At 52.6% G+C, this 18,695-nt stretch overlaps 1 protein-coding gene across 1 annotated transcript in view; it reads right to left on the bottom strand.

The window, feature by feature from the left end:
• Positions 1 to 216: 216 nt before the first annotated feature.
• The window catches only part of NOX5 (NADPH oxidase 5), a 35,795-nt gene continuing 17,316 nt past the window's right edge, over positions 217 to 18,695 (bottom strand). The window contains exons 7-16 of the mRNA XM_075896841.2: positions 17,301 to 17,483; positions 14,966 to 15,098; positions 13,892 to 14,034; positions 12,233 to 12,394; positions 9,512 to 9,556; positions 7,849 to 7,973; positions 6,552 to 6,636; positions 2,748 to 2,847; positions 1,945 to 2,111; positions 217 to 964 (exon numbers count right to left, since the gene is read on the bottom strand). Of these exons, the coding sequence (XP_075752956.2) occupies positions 833 to 964; positions 1,945 to 2,111; positions 2,748 to 2,847; positions 6,552 to 6,636; positions 7,849 to 7,973; positions 9,512 to 9,556; positions 12,233 to 12,394; positions 13,892 to 14,034; positions 14,966 to 15,098; positions 17,301 to 17,483 (1,275 nt within the window). The 3' untranslated portion in view covers positions 217 to 832. The remainder of the gene's footprint in view (positions 965 to 1,944; positions 2,112 to 2,747; positions 2,848 to 6,551; positions 6,637 to 7,848; positions 7,974 to 9,511; positions 9,557 to 12,232; positions 12,395 to 13,891; positions 14,035 to 14,965; positions 15,099 to 17,300; positions 17,484 to 18,695) is intronic.

The following is an 18,695-nucleotide window of genomic DNA, read 5'->3' as shown; positions in this document are numbered from 1 at the left end:
ACAACCCATTTAACCCAGGGACTGGTGGGGAAGGGACACAAACGCTCACTCAGGGCTGGGGAAGCTCTTTTTTGGGTTGGGGGGCCGCTGATCCACAGTTGGGGGCTGCCCACAAGAGAGACGCAAAGTGAGACGCTCCTGACGGAGAAGGGAAACGACCCTCCCTACTTTCCCCGTGCACGCAGGAGCCTGGGGGAGCAGTCTCGCAGGTTTGGTGGCCAGATCCAGGCAAGCCTGAAGTTCCCACCCCTGTGCTAAAGGATCGGGGCATCGCCTAAGTTCTGACTGACCGGGATCAGGAAGAAACTCGCTCCAGAAGCAGGTTACTCCATACGCGCTCCGCTGCAGGTTTCCTGCACCTTCCCCTGAAGTATCTGGCCTGACCACTTCCTGAGGAGGGCTACCCGACTAGGGCAGCCCCTGTCACTGGGCCTTTGGGAAGATCTGCCCATAGCTTTCAAGGGGCAGTAAATTCCTAGAAGTGGGAGGTTTATTCTTCACGAGGAGGCCATCCTAAGCCAGTAGCACACCACGCAGAGGAGAGACGCCAGCGTGGCTAGATTTGCTCACACGGGGACTCTGCTGGAGGTGCCACACACCAGGTTCAGCTGAACACGAGCTTGCTTTATTCATGGAGCATTTTCAGGCCATGCTTTGTGCAAACTTCCCTACATCCAGCCAGAGAGGAAAGCAAAGAAAGCTCCCTTGTAAATCTGACGCACGTGCCAGCAATCACAGAAGCAAAGACGGACACTTGAAATCCCCGGCAGGAAGAGGGTTCTACAGACAGCTCGCCGAGCTCTGGCAAAGGCAGCGATGGGCAGGAAGCCTGTTAAAAATGCTCTTTGAAAAACCGGAAGTTGAACTGTTCACAGTGCGTCTTGACGACCTTCGCAAGCGCTGGAGAGCCACAGAAGAAGACTTGGACTTTCCCTTTGTTTTCCTCTGCCATCTTGCGGAACACCTGGCGTGAAGGGAAGAAAAGAACAAGGGACGGGTCTGTTTTAATGTCTCGTGTCAACACCGTTCTCATGTCCTTGGTTCACTAGCTCTCTTCCACCACAAAGCTAAGCCAGGGGGCGCCAATCAGGTTCTTTTCATCGATGGCCATCAACAGCTGCTAGGGAGGGTGGATTGTTTCCTGGGCATGGATAATCTAACAGAGTCTTAAACAGCAGACATGAAACCTGAGTCTACCATCAAAGACTCCTATAGAATTCCCACTTCACGAAGAGCCACCAAGAACCCTCCCTCCTCAGGCATCGTTTTGAGTTCAGTACAGCGTTTTGAGTGCCGTACAGCGTTTTGAGTTCTGTATAGCGTTTTGAGTGCCGTACAACGTTTTGTGTTCTGTACAGCGTTTTGAGTGCCGTACAGCGTTTTGAGTTCTGTATAGCGTTTTGAGTGCCGTACAACGTTTTGTGTTCTGTACAGCGTTTTGAGTGCCGTACAACGTTTTGAGTGTCATACAGTGTTTTGCGTTCAGTACGTTTTGAGTTCGTACAGTGTTTTGCGTTCAGTACGTTTTGAGTTCGTACAGTGTTTTGCGTTCAGTACGGCATTTTGAGTGCCATACAACATTTTGAGTTCAGTACAGCGTTTTGAGTGCCGTACAACATTTTGAGTTCTGTACAGTGTTTTGAGTGCCGTACAGCGTTTTGAGTGCCGTACAGCGTTTTGAGTGCCGTACAGCGTTTTGAGTTCCGTACAACGTTTTGAGTTCCGTACCTAAACAGAGCTCCCGTTGACTCTGACAGGAACTTGCCTGATTGAGGTGGTAGGGGTTAGGCTTGGCATGCTCGCTTGACCGCACTGACAGTGTTGTGAATAGACACCCTCCACTGACTACTCTGGAGATACTCCAGCATCCCCCGGCAGCAGGTGGCTGTGGAGGAGTGAAGCGTGCAAAAGCCCATTTGCTAATTGAGTTTCAAGGACCGTTACCTTGCTCCAGTCAGGGCGGCCGGGTTGGGTTCTGGTCCTGAGCCCTGTGATAGAGTCCCTCTGTTCCTTTTTCGCCAGCAGATCTAAAGCCATCTGCAGGCCAATTGCCTTCATGTCGTTCTTACTCAGCGCGGACGTCATGTACATGTGCATCTCTAGAAAACGGTCTGTCCACAGAAGGGAAAAGCCAAAGAGAAAACCAGCTGAGCACGCAGAGGTCAGTGTGTTAGCACCGAACGACTAACCAAGGCCGGCTCAAAACACATGGCCCCCCAAACCGGTCAAAACTCAGCTAGGAGAACGCCTGTCCCGGGGAAAACAGGCAGGACAATGTTTCCCATCTGGAAGTGCAGTCAGCACGTGGTGGGGACGCGGCACGAGAGCAGCAGCAGCTGGGAGCACAGAATAGCAAAGCAGGAGCATTTGGTGCCACCCAGGAGAGGGCAGCCCACGCTGGGGAAGGAGTGTGGGGGTGGATAGTCAGATCCAGGTGCCTAGGCCACACGTTAATCTGTCCCAGGAGGGCCCCCTTCAAAGGATCTGCAGTGAGCCTTGATAGAGCCAGGATTGGGAACCAATAGCTGCAGCTCACAACCCTACCCCAACCCCCGCTGCCTCTTTACCTGCATTTGCAGATGGGCCACGTGCCTATCGCACCACTAGAGGGACAATCCAACCTTCTACCGTGTTACCGGATCTGCCTGCACTCCTCCAGGTGAGAGGCGGAGGCCGAGGTCAGTCGCCCGTTGGAACGGAGGGAAGGCGTAGCCTCGCACTAGCAGAGCCGCCTGGCTTCCACTCACCCTCTGGCTCCTCGTCGGCCTGCTCCATTTCCAGCTGAGTCAGCAGGCTGACGAACCACTCAAAGGACTTCTGGTCTCGGTTGATCCAGATGAAGTCGACCTGAAAGCAGGACCTTTGCTGTGGGGCTACTGAGCCCCCCAGTTTCACGGCAAATTACAGATCCGCCAAACTGGTGGGGTTGGTTCCTTTTGGAGCCACCAGCGTGGCTCTTTGCGGACTGGCAAACTGACCCAGCCTGAGTGTCTGGGAGTTGTGGTCACGCTAGACCAGGGACAGGCAGGCCTGGGACGGAGCCAGGTTCTAATTCTGTCTCCACCTGAGCCTTTACGCCTGTTCCTCACCAGGAGATCTGGTGAAGGAGCAGGACGATTAACAGGCGGCTTGGGAGTCCGATCGACTGGGCCAGCTCAGCCGGGGCAAATCAACGTCGCTTCAGCTCACTCAATGCCAACTCACGCTGGCTGAGGGCGGACCCGTTGCTGGGGGTGGGCGTGTATTCAAAACGGCATTACAATTGCAAACTGATGTTCAGGGGTGTTCCAGGTCCTGCTTGTAGACAAGGGCCTGACACGGGGAAAGAAGGTGCTAGCACTTCCCTCAGCTCTCACTGGCTGGTTTCTGGCAAATAGGAGCCACAGGGAGCAGCCATGCAACCTGGGAGCAGCACTGTGTCTGCAACCATCCAGCCTAGAGCAAGGGGAGAGGAGTTGTCCTTTCCCCCTTGGGGAGCAGCCTGCTGGGTCTCTCTCTCTTTGGTTCTCAGCTGTGTGTGAAGATTCTGGAGTCTAGGAAATGAAGTTGTGTTACATTGCACCCTTCCAGAAAGAGTATTTTGTGTTTCACGTCAGTGCCTCTGTCCGTGTGCCGTGTATATAGCTCTAGGGGAGCTATAGACGTGGCATACAGGCCTTGATGCGGGTGTGAAGCTGTCTGAAAATCCGGGCCTTTGTGCTCCTGCACCTTAGCATTACGTAGGCAAGTCTGGGAGCTTGGTTCTCAGCTTCTGTCCAGCATTTTCACTCCGGGGGCTCCAGGGGAGCGTTGCTGATTTACATTTACTATTTAAACGTCTCAGAGGGTGAGCTGTGATAATCTGTAACTTTAAAAAACAAGGAGTGGTCCTGGAGAGACTAACGGAAAATATATAGATGGTAGCATGAGCTTTCATGGGCACAGCCCACATCTTCAGATGAGTGGAGCAAAAGGCACAGAAACCCCCAAATTTAAAGCAGAAAAAGAGGAGAGAGGGGAAGGGGAAACCCCCTGTCAATTATAGATAATGCGTACCCCGACTTTGATGCTAAAAAAAATGGGAAAAAGTGTGCATTATACTCGAGATTTTACGGTAGCTTTTGATATCATCTAGGTGTTGAATAGAATGGCCCATCCAGTTCATGTCTTTGTTCAGTTCCTGAGGGATGGCGTCAGATTTACATACGAAGGCCAGTTCCACAGGCTCACTCTCACTAGTTGGTTTCTGCAATTACTTTGTAAAAGAATGTCCACTTTGAAATCCAAGAATGAGGACCTGCCTGGGCACTCTATTAGCCTCGTTTAGCACGGACACTATAAGTGACAGGGTTTTTTTCCCTCCTCCTCTCCCCTCTTTCTCTGCTTTAAATCTGGGGGGTTCTGTGTCTTTTGCTCCACTCATTGGAAGAAGTGGAATGTGCCCACGAAAGCTGATAACACTGTGTATATGTTGTTTTAAAAGTCACAGACTAACATGGCTATCCCTCTGAAACTTAAAAAAAAAACAAAAAAAACAAGTGATCCTGTAGTACCTTAGGCTATGTCTACACTGCAGAGCTATTCCACGTCTTAAGAGCAAACCCATTATATCGAAATATAACGGGCTCACTATTCCAACCTCCCTATAAACCTCATTGCATGATGGTGAAGGGACGTTTCAGAATAGTGCTTTATTATGAAATGTGATGCTGTATAGACAGTGCCAAATTTTGAAATAAGCTGTTTAGATATTACCTCAAAATAAGCTATGCAAGGATGCTGTGTAGATGTACCCTTAGGGTGTGTCTAGACTACAGGGTTTTGTCGCCAAAAGTGGACTTTTGTCGACAAAACGATGCCTGTGTCTACACTACTGCCGAGTTCTGTCGACAGTAAGTCGACAGAACGTGGCAGTTTAGTCGACGACGGTAAACCTCATTCTACAAGGAATAACTCCTTTTGTCAACAGAGTTCTGGTGACAAAAGGCACTAGTGCATCCACACTGTGTTTTTTCAAAAGAGAGCGTCTAGACTCTCTGTCAACAAAGCGGAGTCTGGCTGTAATCTAGACGCTCTTTGTCGACAGAAGTTTTGTCAACAGTGTCTGTCAACAAAGCCTCTGTCGACAAAAGCCTGTGGTCTAGACGTACCCTTAGAGACTAACAAAAGCATTTTAGACAGGATCGTGAGCTTTCCTGGACACAACCCACGTTGTCACTGGTTGTTTTTTAAGTTTATTTATTATTTGGTAAGGGTGTCTCTGAGAGGAGGACAAAGGCCTGGAGATCTCTTGGCAGAGGTGCCTTAAAGAACCAAAGTCCTAAAAACAGCTGGAGAGTTTGTCCCTTTCACATTATTGTTACAGTTACAACCCAGGAGCAACGGATCCCTCTATCATCAATGGCAGCTCTTCCAAAGATACATTTATCCCTCCTGACCTAAATGGGGTATAATGAGTCTCAGCCTGAGCCAGGGCTGCACCACCACCTACTTCGGTACACACTTCCATCACGCAGGGTGTGAATAAGCCACCCTCTGAGCAATGCAAGTTATACGTCCTAAGTGCCAGTGCGCACTGCTATGACACAGGTACTGCCCCTCGCAGAGGTGGGTTTATTATACGGACAAGACAGTTCTCGCCTGTTGGCCTAGTGCATTTTCTCCAGACAGCCCCGCCAATGCAGCGCTTCTAGCATAGACTTGCTCTAAGACAAGCACAGAGCAGCCCCACGCCGCTTTAAGCAGCTGGCTGCTCCCTGTGGCTCTCTGCTCTGAGCACCGGCAAGAGGGGGAGGTTTTGCGTGCTCCCCCATCTCCCAGAAAAATCTCTCCACTCTAAGCGGAGAGATTTTGCTGGGGTGGGAGCAGCACATCAAGCCTCCTCCCCACTCCCATTGCTCGGACAGCCACAGGGAGCAACCAGCTGCTTTGAGTAGTCTGGGGCTGTGGCAGGCAGGGAGCCTGCCTCAGGGTCTTGAAGGGCTGCTGGCCTGGAGTTGCCTAGGTAAGCACCTCCTGTCCAGATCCTGCCTCTAGTGCCCCCTATTCCTGCCCTCCCCCCAACTCCCTGCCCCAGGTCACCACCCAAACCCTCTGCAGCCCCTCAGCCCAGGTCACAACTCTCTCCCAGACCCCACAACCCCTCCTACACCCTTCCCCCAGACCATATCCCCTGCACCTCAACCCTTTGCCTCAGATCACCACCTCCGCCACCCAAATTCCCTCTCAGATCCCCCACCTCCTGCAAACCAGGCCCCTACCTTGAGCTCCCTTCTGCCCCCAGCCTCCGTCCCAGACCCTGCCCCCCTACATAGAAAAGTGCAGCCCTTGCCCACTTACCAAAAGCTTGGCATTGCCCCCGTCAACAATTGCCCTACCCTGCCCTTCGCTATCGTTTTGCTATCACAGAGTAGCTATCTGTGCATGTGACAAGTTGGCTGTCACGCCAGCAGCTCCCACACCCCACTGGGCCCGGGTCCGGTTCGTCGCTCTGCCCAGGAGCCCAGCGCATGCAGCAGTTCAGAGGGCTTCCTGCAAATATTTGCTGCTAGCAGCCAGAAGCAAGTGCTCACCTTCCGAAGCTTCATTTCTTCGTCCTTGTGGCTCTCGCTCCAGGAGGGGCTGCCGCCGGGGTCCTTCTGCTTTCTCATTCGATGCCTAGGTGAATGGAACACAACCCGGGGGGGAGGGGGTATGAAACACAGCCCCGGCAGCTTCAGAGCACCTCCCCCCGGCACGCAGCAGTGAAACTCTCTGGAGAAAGTCACTAGAGCCAGGCCATACTGTCCCAAAATTCAAAATAACAACCATTCCTGTCAAGGGGTCAACCTTTTCTTGACCAGATCTAGAAAACAGCCTTCTCCAGCTTCTTTGTACACTTTCTGTCCAGGTGTCCGTCTACAGTGTGTGTCTGATCTCAAGTGAGCACTTGATCCGTGCTGGGCCTCAGTTCCCATCTGTGAAATGGACATAAGAGCAGTTCCCCAGCCTAGCAGGGCCCTTGGGTGGTTAAAATCCATTCAATAACAGTGACCACCTTAGCTAATAACACCTCACTCTTACCTCGTACTGCTTGCCTGCAGAGCTCAAAGCGCTTTCCCAATGACCGCGGGAGTATTGTCCCCATTTTACAGATGGGCCAAGTGAGGCACGGTGGCAGAAGTGACTTTGAAAATGTCACCCAACAGCCGAGTGGGAGAACCAGGACTCGCTGTTGAGCCCCACAATACGGCGGCGAGGTCTGGCCCAGGCAGAACAGAACTGGCCTTGGACATAACCTGCAGCATGACTCTTTAAGCCACGGTGTGGTTTTTAATGGGCAAGGGAAGAAGAATTCCACTCCCCTGGGTTAACTTATATGTTACATCCTGTGGCCGGCCAAAGGCAGCGGAGGGCAGGTACACGGGAGGTGGGTGAGCGGGATCCTGTTCCCTGCCTAGGCCACCAGAGATGGCTGCTTGGCAATCGGCGCTCCCACCTCCAAATTCCTCAATGATATTGCGCCACCATTTGGCACCCCATTTAACTTGGCACCCTAGGCTACCGCCTAGTTCGCCTATATGGACGGGCCGCCCCGGGAGCCCCACTAGTGGCTGCTACCCGGGGCCCTGGGCCAGAACCTGGAGTATGTGGGCAGGACTGGGTTCCCCTTACCCTCCCCACGCCCGGTGGGCCACCATCAGGGAAAAGGGGAGTCTAGGACCACGGAAGGGCTTTCCCCCATGCCGGTGACAGGAGTGGCTCGTTAAGCGGGAGAAACAGGAGGCAGTGGGAAGGTCACCGTGAGCCTCTGAGGCGCGTTAACATTCTGCCAGGAACCGCGGGACCCGGGTGCCACCACACCACGCCTTGGAGAGGTACATGGCCAACCTGTGCATGATGCTTTGCAAGATGGAGGCAAAGGGAGTGATGCCGATGCCCGCGCCGACCAGCACGGCATGTTCCGAGGCGAAGATCCGCCGCGTCGGCGTCCCATAGGGGCCGTCAATATAACACTAAGGGAGAAGAGAGGCTGCAGTTGGGGGCACACGAGACACGTCTGCTTCAGTCTCACAGGGACGGCTCTCGCCGGGTTTCTCTAACCCCGCCCCACGCCGGCGGAGGGACAGAACCCACAGCCTGGGGGCTCACCTGCAGCCTTTGCACCGCCCCACCCAGCCCCTTCAGGGAGCGGCGCCGCCTGGGCTGAAAGTTGATGACTCTATGACCTATGAGGCGAGGGCTGAGCCCTCAACATGGCCTCAAAACGCTGGTCATTTATCTGGGGCCGCGCTGGGAGCTGAGACTGATCTGGCAGTCGGGCCTCGCTGGGGGCACGAAGCCGCCTGAAAAGTCAAGGCCTTGGTGCTCCGGTGCCTTAGCGTAAGGTGCTCCAGACCCCTCTCCCCACAGCTTCCCCCAGAAGGCTGCAGTGCCAGAGCTGGCTCGCCAATACTAGGGGGAGGAGCCCCGAGCCTCGAGGGCCGAAGTCAGGCAAGCCAGAGCCAGATCTGATCCACGGGCTCTATCTGGTGGGGGAGGAAACAGCTCCGTGCACTGCCCCTCCGCCTCCCCCCACCTCTGGCTGGCGCAGTAAAGCACTGCCTGGAGGCTTTCTCCCCACAGAATCTACTAACGTGGGCTCCCCTAGGCTCTGGTGCGTGAGGGGCATGCGGGGAGTGTCCTCCTCCTCAGTCGGGGCCACGTCAGTGAGGGGTTTGGTTTTTGGGGGGAGGGTCATCTTATTTTTGTGCAGCTCCCGATTCATTTTTCTGTGGGTCAGAGGCCCCTTGACCTCAAAAAGGTTCGTGACTGCGGCGTTAGTGGGAATGGAGGGGCCCATCGGCAGGCGAACAAGGAGGGGACCTTAGGGGATGAGGTTGACTTTAGCCCTGGAGTGATGCTGCTTGCACATGTAAGGACCACGCCACAGGGGTCTCACTGCCCTGGCTGGCTGGCGGGTCTCTCTCACATGCTCAGGGGCTACTCAGTGTTTCTTAAACTGTGTTCCGTGGCACACTGGAGGTGTGGCGTGGAGAACAACAGAATTCAAAATGGCTACCCTTTTTTTTTTTTTTTGCTCAATAACTTCCCCCAACTCTTTTTTTCTCAATAACTCCCCCTACCCTCCCGATCCTTTTTTTTTTTCTCTCAAGAAAAAATCCTTGGTGTTCCTCATGAAAAAAATTATTGTTTGGTGTTCCTCAGTCTTAAAAAGTTTAAGAAACACTGGTCTAACCGATCAGGGTATTTGGAGTTGGGAAGGAATTTCCCCTCGGGGCGGGGGGTTGCCTTCCTTTGCAGCACTGGATACAGACCACGTGCAGGTTTAAACTAGTATAAATGGTGGCTTCTCGGAGTCATTATCGGAGGACTTCAGGTACCTCAGCCAGAGGTCAGGGGTCTATATCAGCGGGGAGAGGGCCTGTGGCCTGCAATATGCATGATGGGCCCTTCAGACTTTCTATGATCCTGCTACCAGCACTGGGGTGTGTTTGCCCAGAGCCAGCTGCGAGTCCGATGATCTGACCAGCCATGCAAGGGAGACTCTTACCTTGATATTACAAGCTCTGTGATTCTCCCTCAGCTTGGCAGAGACCTGTTACACAGAGAAACCCGTGGTACCAAAAGTCAAGCAGCTGGCCTCATTCCTAGACGGTGTTCCATCACGAGTATTAATGTCCCCCTGACTCTGACGCGCCGCTAGATTTCCTGGTAAGGCTGGAAAACTTTCCAGGTCTTCCATATTGGCAGGGACATTTGTGCTGGTTAAATCTTTCATAATCTACCCACTGCCCCAGGAATAAGGCAAAGCCCAGTGTTATTTTAGTCTTAAAACTTTCCAGCGCAGAAAGCGCCACATTCAAGCGAGGTGGTCACATGGCCAGTCTACAGAGAAGGGCAACATAATAAACAAGTCTTTCCATGTACATCCCCGTTAATACAAATGACCAGTACCCAAAATGGGAAGGTCATTAGTTAAGGGGGAAGATTTTCTCACCCAAAAGGTCTGTGTAAATTATCCAGGTTGTAATTGAATCAAAGGTTGATTCAAAAATGCAATTATTCAAATTCCCACGAATCATGCATTCGTAGGACATGGGAGTGAATACAAGATTTACAAGATTTGTGATCAGATTGACAGTGCTGGGGAGGGGATCGCTACCGACAGAGAGAAAAGGTAATAGTTCACCAGCAACAGGGAGAGAAACTCATTAAAAATGGTGCATATAAATTCTTTATCTGTAATGACTGCTCCTTCAGCTGTGACAGAATCAATATCCTGAGAGCTTTTCATATCAGATGATAAAAGCCAGGAGACGTGGTTCTCAAACTTCCTCACATTAGTATGATTTATATCTAACTTATCTTTTGTTCCTTCAAAAGAGAGACTGTGTGTGTGAACCTTTCCTGATTTTAAAAGGGCTTCATTTCTATTCCTTGTTGGTCTAAGCTGCCTCACTAGTGACTACTGCATTATTACACAGTTCAGCTTTGTAGAGGCATTGTCTCTAAAATCCACCATAAAAATATCATGACTAAGCCACCGTGAGACATTTTCCTTGCGTGCCACTTTCCAAATGATGCAAATCAATAGTGAACCCAGATAAAAAGCACAAGCCGCACCCTCGGCCTGTGCGTGTATTTTCTCTGCAAGGACCAAAGGTGAACGTCAATGAGAATTGTGTGTGTTCACCCATCAAGGAGCCTCACGATTAGGGTTTTAATCCTGATCCGATTTATGTATATGCTTTAATGATAAGCACTTAAATAGTCACACTGATGCCAACAGCAACAGGCCAATGCTTAACATTCAACGGGGGGCGTTGCAGGATTCGAGACTTTCCTGCCACTCTCTATCATTTGGACTACATCATCCAGGATGCACCATGATTTCCCCTCTTGCTGAGCCATCAGATGCATGACAAGTCTCCACCAGGGTGCATCATGGTAGATGTAGTCTGGCTGGGGAAACCAGCCCAGAGCAGCGAATGGGGGTGCGAGACACACAATTATAACCTTCCACGAGGCAATTTCTGCATCAATATTTTTCGTTTTGGGGGCCTGGGACATGGTGGACTCAGCCCAACGCCCCCTGCTGGAGGTCTTGCTGCACCCGCCCCAGGGAGAGAGCAGAAAATAGGTCTTCCAAGCAGACTAGAGTGGCTGCTTCTGCTGCAGCCAATCAGGGCCCAGCAGACTGATATAAAAGAAGTTGCGGGTCAGGGCCTGGCAGTTCCTCACGGGAGCTCGACCCGGCAGACCCAGGGATTGACTGGACCAGCAGCACCTCAGACAGCTCTGAGTGGGAGCTGGACTTCAGACCTGGCTGAAACCCGGGTCCAGCGGCTGATGCCCGGCCATAACAGAAAACAGCAATTGCAGAACCCGGGATGGGGGCGCTGAGGACTTGGCCTCAAAGCCCTGAGACAAAGGGCTGGACGCAGCAGCTTCTTGGGGAAGTGGCCCAGGGAGAAAGGGTATGTCTACACTACCACCCTAGTTCGAACTAGGGTGGTTAATGTAGGCAACCGAAGTTGCAAATGAAGCCCGGGATTTGAATTTCCCGGGCTTCATTTGCATCTTGCTGGGCGCCGCCATTTTTAAATCCCTGCTAGTTCGGACTCTGTGCCCGCTGCTACACGCGGCACGAACTAGGTAGTTCGGATTAGGCTTCCTATTCCGAACTACTGTTACTCCTACTTACAGGGTCCCTGGGCTGGGACCTGGAGGAGTAGGCGGGCCTGAGTCCCCCCTCTCACCCCCGCCAACAGCTACAAAAGAGGGATAAGAAGAAGCCTGGTTCCAAGCAACTGATCAGAAAACCAACAGAGACACCGGCATTCCCGGAACCAGTTGGGCAGGGAAGTTGTGGACATGCCCTCGGCCACAAAGGGGCGCTCATGAGAGGGTGAGCCAAAAAAAAAAAAAAAAAAAAAAAAAACGGTTTGTTGGCTGCCCGGCAAACGGCCAAAAAAAAAAAGATTTGCTGGCTGCTCGGTCTTTCCGGTGACAAGTAAACATTGTCCATCAAAACAGACGCTTTTAGCAGAACATCTGTGACGTCAAAAACCCAACTTTCTGTCAGACAGGAAGTGGGGTGGGAAGCTTTTGACCAGCCTGATTCCTGAATGCAGGCCCCAAGGTCCTCTCCTCTTATGCCTCTATCCCTAGCCTGAAAAGGCTCGTTCAAAACATCCAGAGCCAGATGGGGCTGGGGCAGAGCCCTGGACGCGCAGACTCGGTGGTAAGGGGTGTCACCAAGGGCCCTTACCTCTCTGGCTTGGGGGCTCTCCGCTTCCTTCCTTTCGGCGATGGGGATGTCAGCAGGTCCACAGCCAGGACCCCTGGTGGCTTTGTAAGATGTCAGTTCGACCGTTTCGTCCTCACTGGTGGCTACTGACCCGTCCAAGCCAGACAAAGGGAACAGACGTTCCTAAAATCAATGCCAAAAAGGAACCGCTGTGAGCCAGGACACCTGGGACAGATGGAACTTGGACCAACCCAGGGCTTCTCTCCTTAGGCCCCCAGGCAGAAAAGGTCTCGTGTGGCTGAGCTATGAAATCACTGGGCATTCTTGCCTCATTCCTCACCGCCGTGATAACAGGGCCAACGTCTCCCTGCTTTTCTCACATGCACAAGTCTGATGCCATGTGGGCAGCAGGACGTCGTGGGGATCAAACAGCAATGAGACAAGGGACTAGAACCTAAGCTGTAGCTCCATTCTAGTCAATGGGCAACACAGATTCGCACTAGCCTATGTTCTTACTTTTTCTAGAAGTAGGGGTGTAGCCAAATGGCTAGAGCCCTGTACCAGGAGGCTGGAGTCCTGAGCTTTAGGCCCAGCTCTGTCACTGGCCTGCTGGATGCTTTTGGGTAAGTCACTTCACCCCTGTGTGCCTCGGTTTCCCCTTCTGTATAATGGGGAGAATGTTCTTGCCTTCCTTGGGAATACACTTTGCTAAGTGCTGATGGAGAAGCGCTGTATAAGCGTGAGGGATTATTATTATTAGGCCTTTAAGGCAATGGACTGGTCTGTTGGTTTCAGTACCGCTGTGCTGTAGGGATATAAATGGGTAACCGGGTAACCGGTAAGCCTCGCTCGTAAGAGAGCAGTGTGGGGTACTCCAACCTCAGCCCTGAAATGCTTCACAACCTTCTCCCGCTACTGCACACTTCTTATCTGTGCCCAGAAGCCCAGCGGGTCGCTCCCCACAGCGCACAGGCTGTTTGAGAAAGGGGAAGTAGGAACAACTCTCGAGGAAGTCACACAACGCCAAGCCGACACTTAGCAGTGACTGTCCAAGGGGAAGCATCAGATACTGAACTCTCTGGTGTGTTTTAATGAGCTAGCAGAACTCTCTCTATGTCTGATATCAGCCTGAGAAGCCCAGACATTGATGATTTCACGAGCTACAGACTTTCCTTCCAGACCTACACTAAAGGGGAAGGTTGAATAAAGATACACAACTCCAGCAATGCCAATTATGTACCTGGGGTTGAGTTTCCCTGCTGTCCCCGTGGCGAGAAACTGATGCTCCCATTGGCTTCCCTTACTCCTCCCAGGAGCAGGAGTACTGGCCAGTAGGGGGTGGCGATCCCTGTGAGTTTGATTTAGCAGGTCTTAACTAGACCCGCTAAATCGAACTCCAGAAGATTGATCGTGGCAATGTTGATCTTCCGCTAAGTGAAGACATGGCCTTAGGTTCCTTATAGCAGCAGGGTAAGAAAAAATGAACAGCCTCTACACAGGGCAATGTGTCAGGATAAATACAGGCTGCTCCTTTTCCCCATGTCACCACCACTAAATAGAACTGCCTAGTGGCAGTAGCAGGCAATACGATACTCACGTGTCATGGAAAAGCAAAGTAAACACACTCCTATTTGAATCCATAGAGAGTCATTCATAAAAACAGCCCCTTGCATTACAAACCTGGGCCCATTGGTGAAATCGCTGCTTTTGCAGATTTCTCGTTAGTGGTTTAGGCTCCTGGCTGAGTGGTTCAGGCCGTCTGAAATATTCATAGAGTCGGTTGGTCCATTGCCCGAGTGATCTGATATGCAGCCAGATGGTATCTGTGAAATGAAGGCAGATGACACTGGAATAAGAAAGAGCCCTGGGTAAACATTCTGATGAAGGGAATCCTGCAACTGGACTACAATTTTGTACAGGCAAGATGCAGAATGAGTAACCTGGCCAAGTTCTGGTCTTGGCTACCCCTGGGAAAATCTAGAGGAATTTTTAGAAAGCCCAAGGAAGTTACCAGGGATTTTGTAGAGGACAGACTTTGGCCCAGCATTTAAATTAAAGCTGAATTCCACGTTTAAAAAACACCAGAGGGCGTAAGAAGGGCTGGAGGCGAAACAAAGAAATGCTCCGGCTATTTCAGTGAGGTCAGTCTAGAGTTTAACCCACTTCCAATACACCAGCTGCATTCCCCAGATCGCTGTGTCCGGGGATACATGGGATTGGACCATTTGGCCCCTTTCTGAGCATGGCGTGTTTCTCTAAGTGCAGGGAAAGACGTGACTAGGTTTTGCTCACAGAAACGACATTTCCCAGGATTCCACACGAGGCAGAAGGGCAGGTGGCAATGAATGTTCCCTTCCGGCAGGCCCAGGGCAGCTGCCAACGGTTCGGACTTGCGGACACGCACAATGCCCGTCTGCTTCTGCTTCCAGACGTGTGGCGCGCGCCGGTGGGCGAGGACGGGGACGTGGAATACAAGTCCCTCAGCACAGGGGACCCAGCCCCCAGAAAGAACTTCCTTTCACCCGTGATGCTTCAAACGCCGCCCCCCTCCCCCCACATCTCGGCAGCCCACGGTGGGAGAGCTTCATTCTTGGCTATCGAGCCCGTCGCATCAAATGAAACCTGCTTGCTGCAAAAATCTCCCTGCACCGCCACAAAGGGACTCGCTGCGATTTTATTTAAGCCGCCTTTTAAGTCACCGCTCAGCTGAAGTAGCAAAGCGGCGCCGCCCTGGTGCCCTGGGGAGCCCCGTACCTTGCTGCTCGGGCGCACTGCTGATGGTGAACGGGTGCCATTCGTACTTCGCAATGGCCGGGATGTTCAGGTAAATGTAGTCGCCAGGCTTGTAGTGGAAAAATGGTGGCCTCTTGATCACCAGATGAGTCACCTGGATTGAAACGAAAAGCCAAGATGTAGGCCAGGGGTCACCAGCCAGTCGATCGGGATCTCCTGGTCGATCTTGGAGCCTCTGGCAGGGGATCCTGACCGGTTCAGCCAAAAAGCTCTCCAATGCTGGCACTTCGGCTGTCCCCCCACTGCTATGCACCTCCTGCCCTTTGCCTTGGAGCTGTCCCCGACTTCCGCAGGGAAGGGAAGAGAAAATGCTGATGTCCGGGTGGCCCCTCTCTCATCCTGTATTCTATCGCCACAGAACGGAGGAGGCACAACAGGGCTGGGATGGAGGGAGTTTACTGGCTGCTTTTGAGAGTGGTGCAGGACCAGGGCAGGAATGAGCCTGCCTTAGCCCCACTGCACCACCTCCCGGAAGCTACCTGAGATAAGCAGTGTCCACCTGGAGCCAGCTCTGAATCCCTGCCCCAGTCATGAACCCCTCCTGCACCCCAAACCTCTGCCCTAGCCCTGAGCCCCCCTAGACTCTAACTCCCTTATAGAGCCTGTATCCCTGCCCATCATAAACTCTGTCCTGCATCCCAACCTCTACCCCGAGCTCAGCTCAGAGCTGCTCTGAACACTCCAGATCCCTTAGCTCACGACCAGAGATCGCACCCCAACCCTCTGCCCCTGCCTGATGAAAAGGAGGAAGGACGGGGGAGGGAGGAAGGGGGGATGGCGTGAGCAGAGCGGTGCCTCGGAGAAGGGACACAAAGGAGGCAGCGCAAGGGTATTTGGGTTTGAAGTCGATCCTGCACTGCAGTTCTTTCAAAAAAGTGACCTTGTGCTTGAAAAGGTTGGAGACCCCAGATGTCGAGGGTAGCACAGCGCACCAGGAATGGCCGCAGACTGGGTGTTGCTCAAGCCTCTTCCACAAGCCTCCAATTTGGGGCCTGCCGTTTGGAGCATGCAAAGGATTGCAGGCCTATTTCCCAGCATGCAGCATTACAGCCGGGCCCTGCAACGGCACGGGTGAGACCCGTATCGGCGCCGCTACGGAGAGGCCCCTTGCAATGGGCGCCGGGGCTCTGGCCTTGGTGCGACTGTTTGCTGAAAAGATCCCGTGAACGCTGACGGAGGACTGCGAGTAACACACTTTCTGGCCGACGGTTCCGTTCTCAGCTCGCGGCAACGTCTTGGCTGGCCAGTCGCGTGACGGGGGATCGTTTGTGGGGCTTTTGACAGTGACCCAAGAGAAGGGCTGGGGGACAGATCTTTAGTTAATCCCCGGGCCATATAAGGTAACGCCCGCTCTTGCACCAGATAAACGAATAACGACCACCCCTAGCTCTTCGCAGATCTCACTTCGCGGTCACTCACATTCTCATCCCCATTTTACAAAGGGGAAGCTGAGGCACAGAGCCATGTCTAAGGTCTGGCAAACAGACACCGGACTCGAACACAGGTCTCCCTTCCCAATCTGGTGCTTCAGTTACTAGGCCACGCTGCCTCCTTATTTGAGCATTGCCATTTCTAATTCCCCCACATTTACAGCAGACTGCCATTCCAACACGCTGCCACGATACACACGAGGTGATTATCGGAGGCTGTCTTTTTCATGCCTCTTGTGTCTCACTTGTCCTTCCTTTCCCTCGTGCCACGTAGGAATGATTCTTTCTGCACAGGGCTTTTCACCAGAATCCCCAACCCGTGTACAAACACCAAAGGCTCTCCTGTGAGTCAGGGGGCGGATTTGTATACCCATTTTAGAGAACAGAAAAGAGAGGCACGGAAGGGTAACGAACTTCCCCCAGGTCGTGCAGCAAGTCAGCAACAGAGCTAGGAACAGACTCCATTCAGCTTAAATCCTGAGTCTTTATTTCACGTCCCACCCCAGCATCTGCAGAAGTGGCAGGCCCGCCCATGGGGAGGGGGCAAAGGGGATAATTGCCCCGGGGCCCGGCCATTCACAGGGGCCTGGAGCTCCCAGCTGCCACCGCTGCTACTGCAGCAGTAGCCAGTGCCTGGGGCCCTTCAAACTGCCATGGGAACACTGTAGTACTGTGCCATGCGGCTCTGAGAGCTGGGGGGGACAGCGCTGTGGCCTGGGCAGTGCTAAGGGCTGACCTCCCTTGGCCCCGCCCCTTCTGCCCTTGGCCCCGCCCCTTCCATGGGCACTGAGCCCCCCCCCCCTTTGTCCCAGGCCCTGCAGTGGCGGTCAGCCCACGGGCATCCCTGGATCACTCCAGGGACAAACCTTGGATGGCAGGAGGTTGATTTCCACAATGTAGAGCCCGGCCATGCGTGACACCGCAATGCCGACCGTCTTCTCCACCACGAACAGACATCCAGGGACCACAAACCACTTCCAGAAGTTCGGACCGTGGAGGACTAACAGCGCCCAGACGGAGATGTAGGACAGATGGGTCCAGTAGAAGACCTGCAGGTCGCAAGAAGAACAGACCACTGGAGACCCTGGCCGCTCGTCATTAGCAACGAACAGTCAGCGCGACTAAAGCGTACAGGGGTGGCAAAAGGCACAGCCCCACTGGGGCTGTAAGTCAGCTAAAGTACCACTTGTTTTCCATCCTTTCTAGGCGCCAGGTACAATAAACTCCAGCGCGGCTTCCCAGCCCAGCCAACAAAAGCCGCAGACAGGTGGGAAAAACTAGCCATGCTTAGCAGCAAGGGGCTGGATCCGGCTCAAAGGTCTACTGGTGTAAACGTGGAAATTCTAGTGACTTCAGAGTTGCCTCTCCTGACCACACAAGGGTCACTGAGGTCCGAACCTGCCCCAGGAGGTCCCTGAGATGAATGGAGTGACTGTGGATTTACACAGGAGTAACAGAGCGGAATTTCATAGAATCAGAGCACACTAGACATGGAAGAGACCTTGAGAGGTCACTAAGTCCAGTCCTCTGCCCTCACGGCAGGACCAAGCACCGTCTAGATCATCCATGACAGGTGTCTGTCCAACCAGCTCCTAAATATCTCCGGAGATGGGGATTACACAACCTCCCTAGGCAATTTATTCCAGTGTTTTACCACACTGACAGGTAGGAAGTTTCCTAATGTCCAACCTACATCTCCCTTGCTACAATATAAGCCCATTGCTACTTGGCCTATCCTCAGAGGTCAAGGAGAAGAATTTTTCTCCCTCCTCCTCATAATAGCTATTTCAGAATACACGCTACTCCTTGTGGAAAGAGGTTTGCAGAAGTCGAAATAAGCCATCCGTTATTTCAAATTTATTTTGAAGTAATGGAATTGCTGTGTAGACTCGCTTTGTTATTTCAGAATAACAGCCGTTATTCTGAAGTAATGCCACCGTGTAGATGCACCCCTAATCATTTTTGTTGCTCTTCTCTGGGCCCTCTCCAGTTTCTCCACATCTTTCTTGAAATGCGGTGCCCAGAACTGGACACAATACTCTGAGGCCTAATCAGCGCAGAGCAGAGCAGAATAATGCACTGCTCATACGTACAGTATGATGGGGGCTAATTTGGCTACGACAAATCAGGAAAGAGATCTTGGAGTTATCGTGGACAATTCTCTGAAAACTTCCACACAAAGTGCAGTGGCGGTCAAAAAGGCAAATAGGATGCTAGGAATTATTAGGAAAGGGATAGAAAATAAGACCCAGAATATCTTA

This window comes from Pelodiscus sinensis, chromosome 14 (genome assembly GCF_052426305.1).
Source record: "Pelodiscus sinensis isolate ZL-2025 chromosome 14, ASM5242630v1, whole genome shotgun sequence".
Lineage (NCBI taxonomy): Eukaryota > Metazoa > Chordata > Testudines > Trionychidae > Pelodiscus > Pelodiscus sinensis.
Note: the sequence above shows the minus strand (reverse complement) of the source record. Positions and strands in the feature narration are given on the sequence as shown.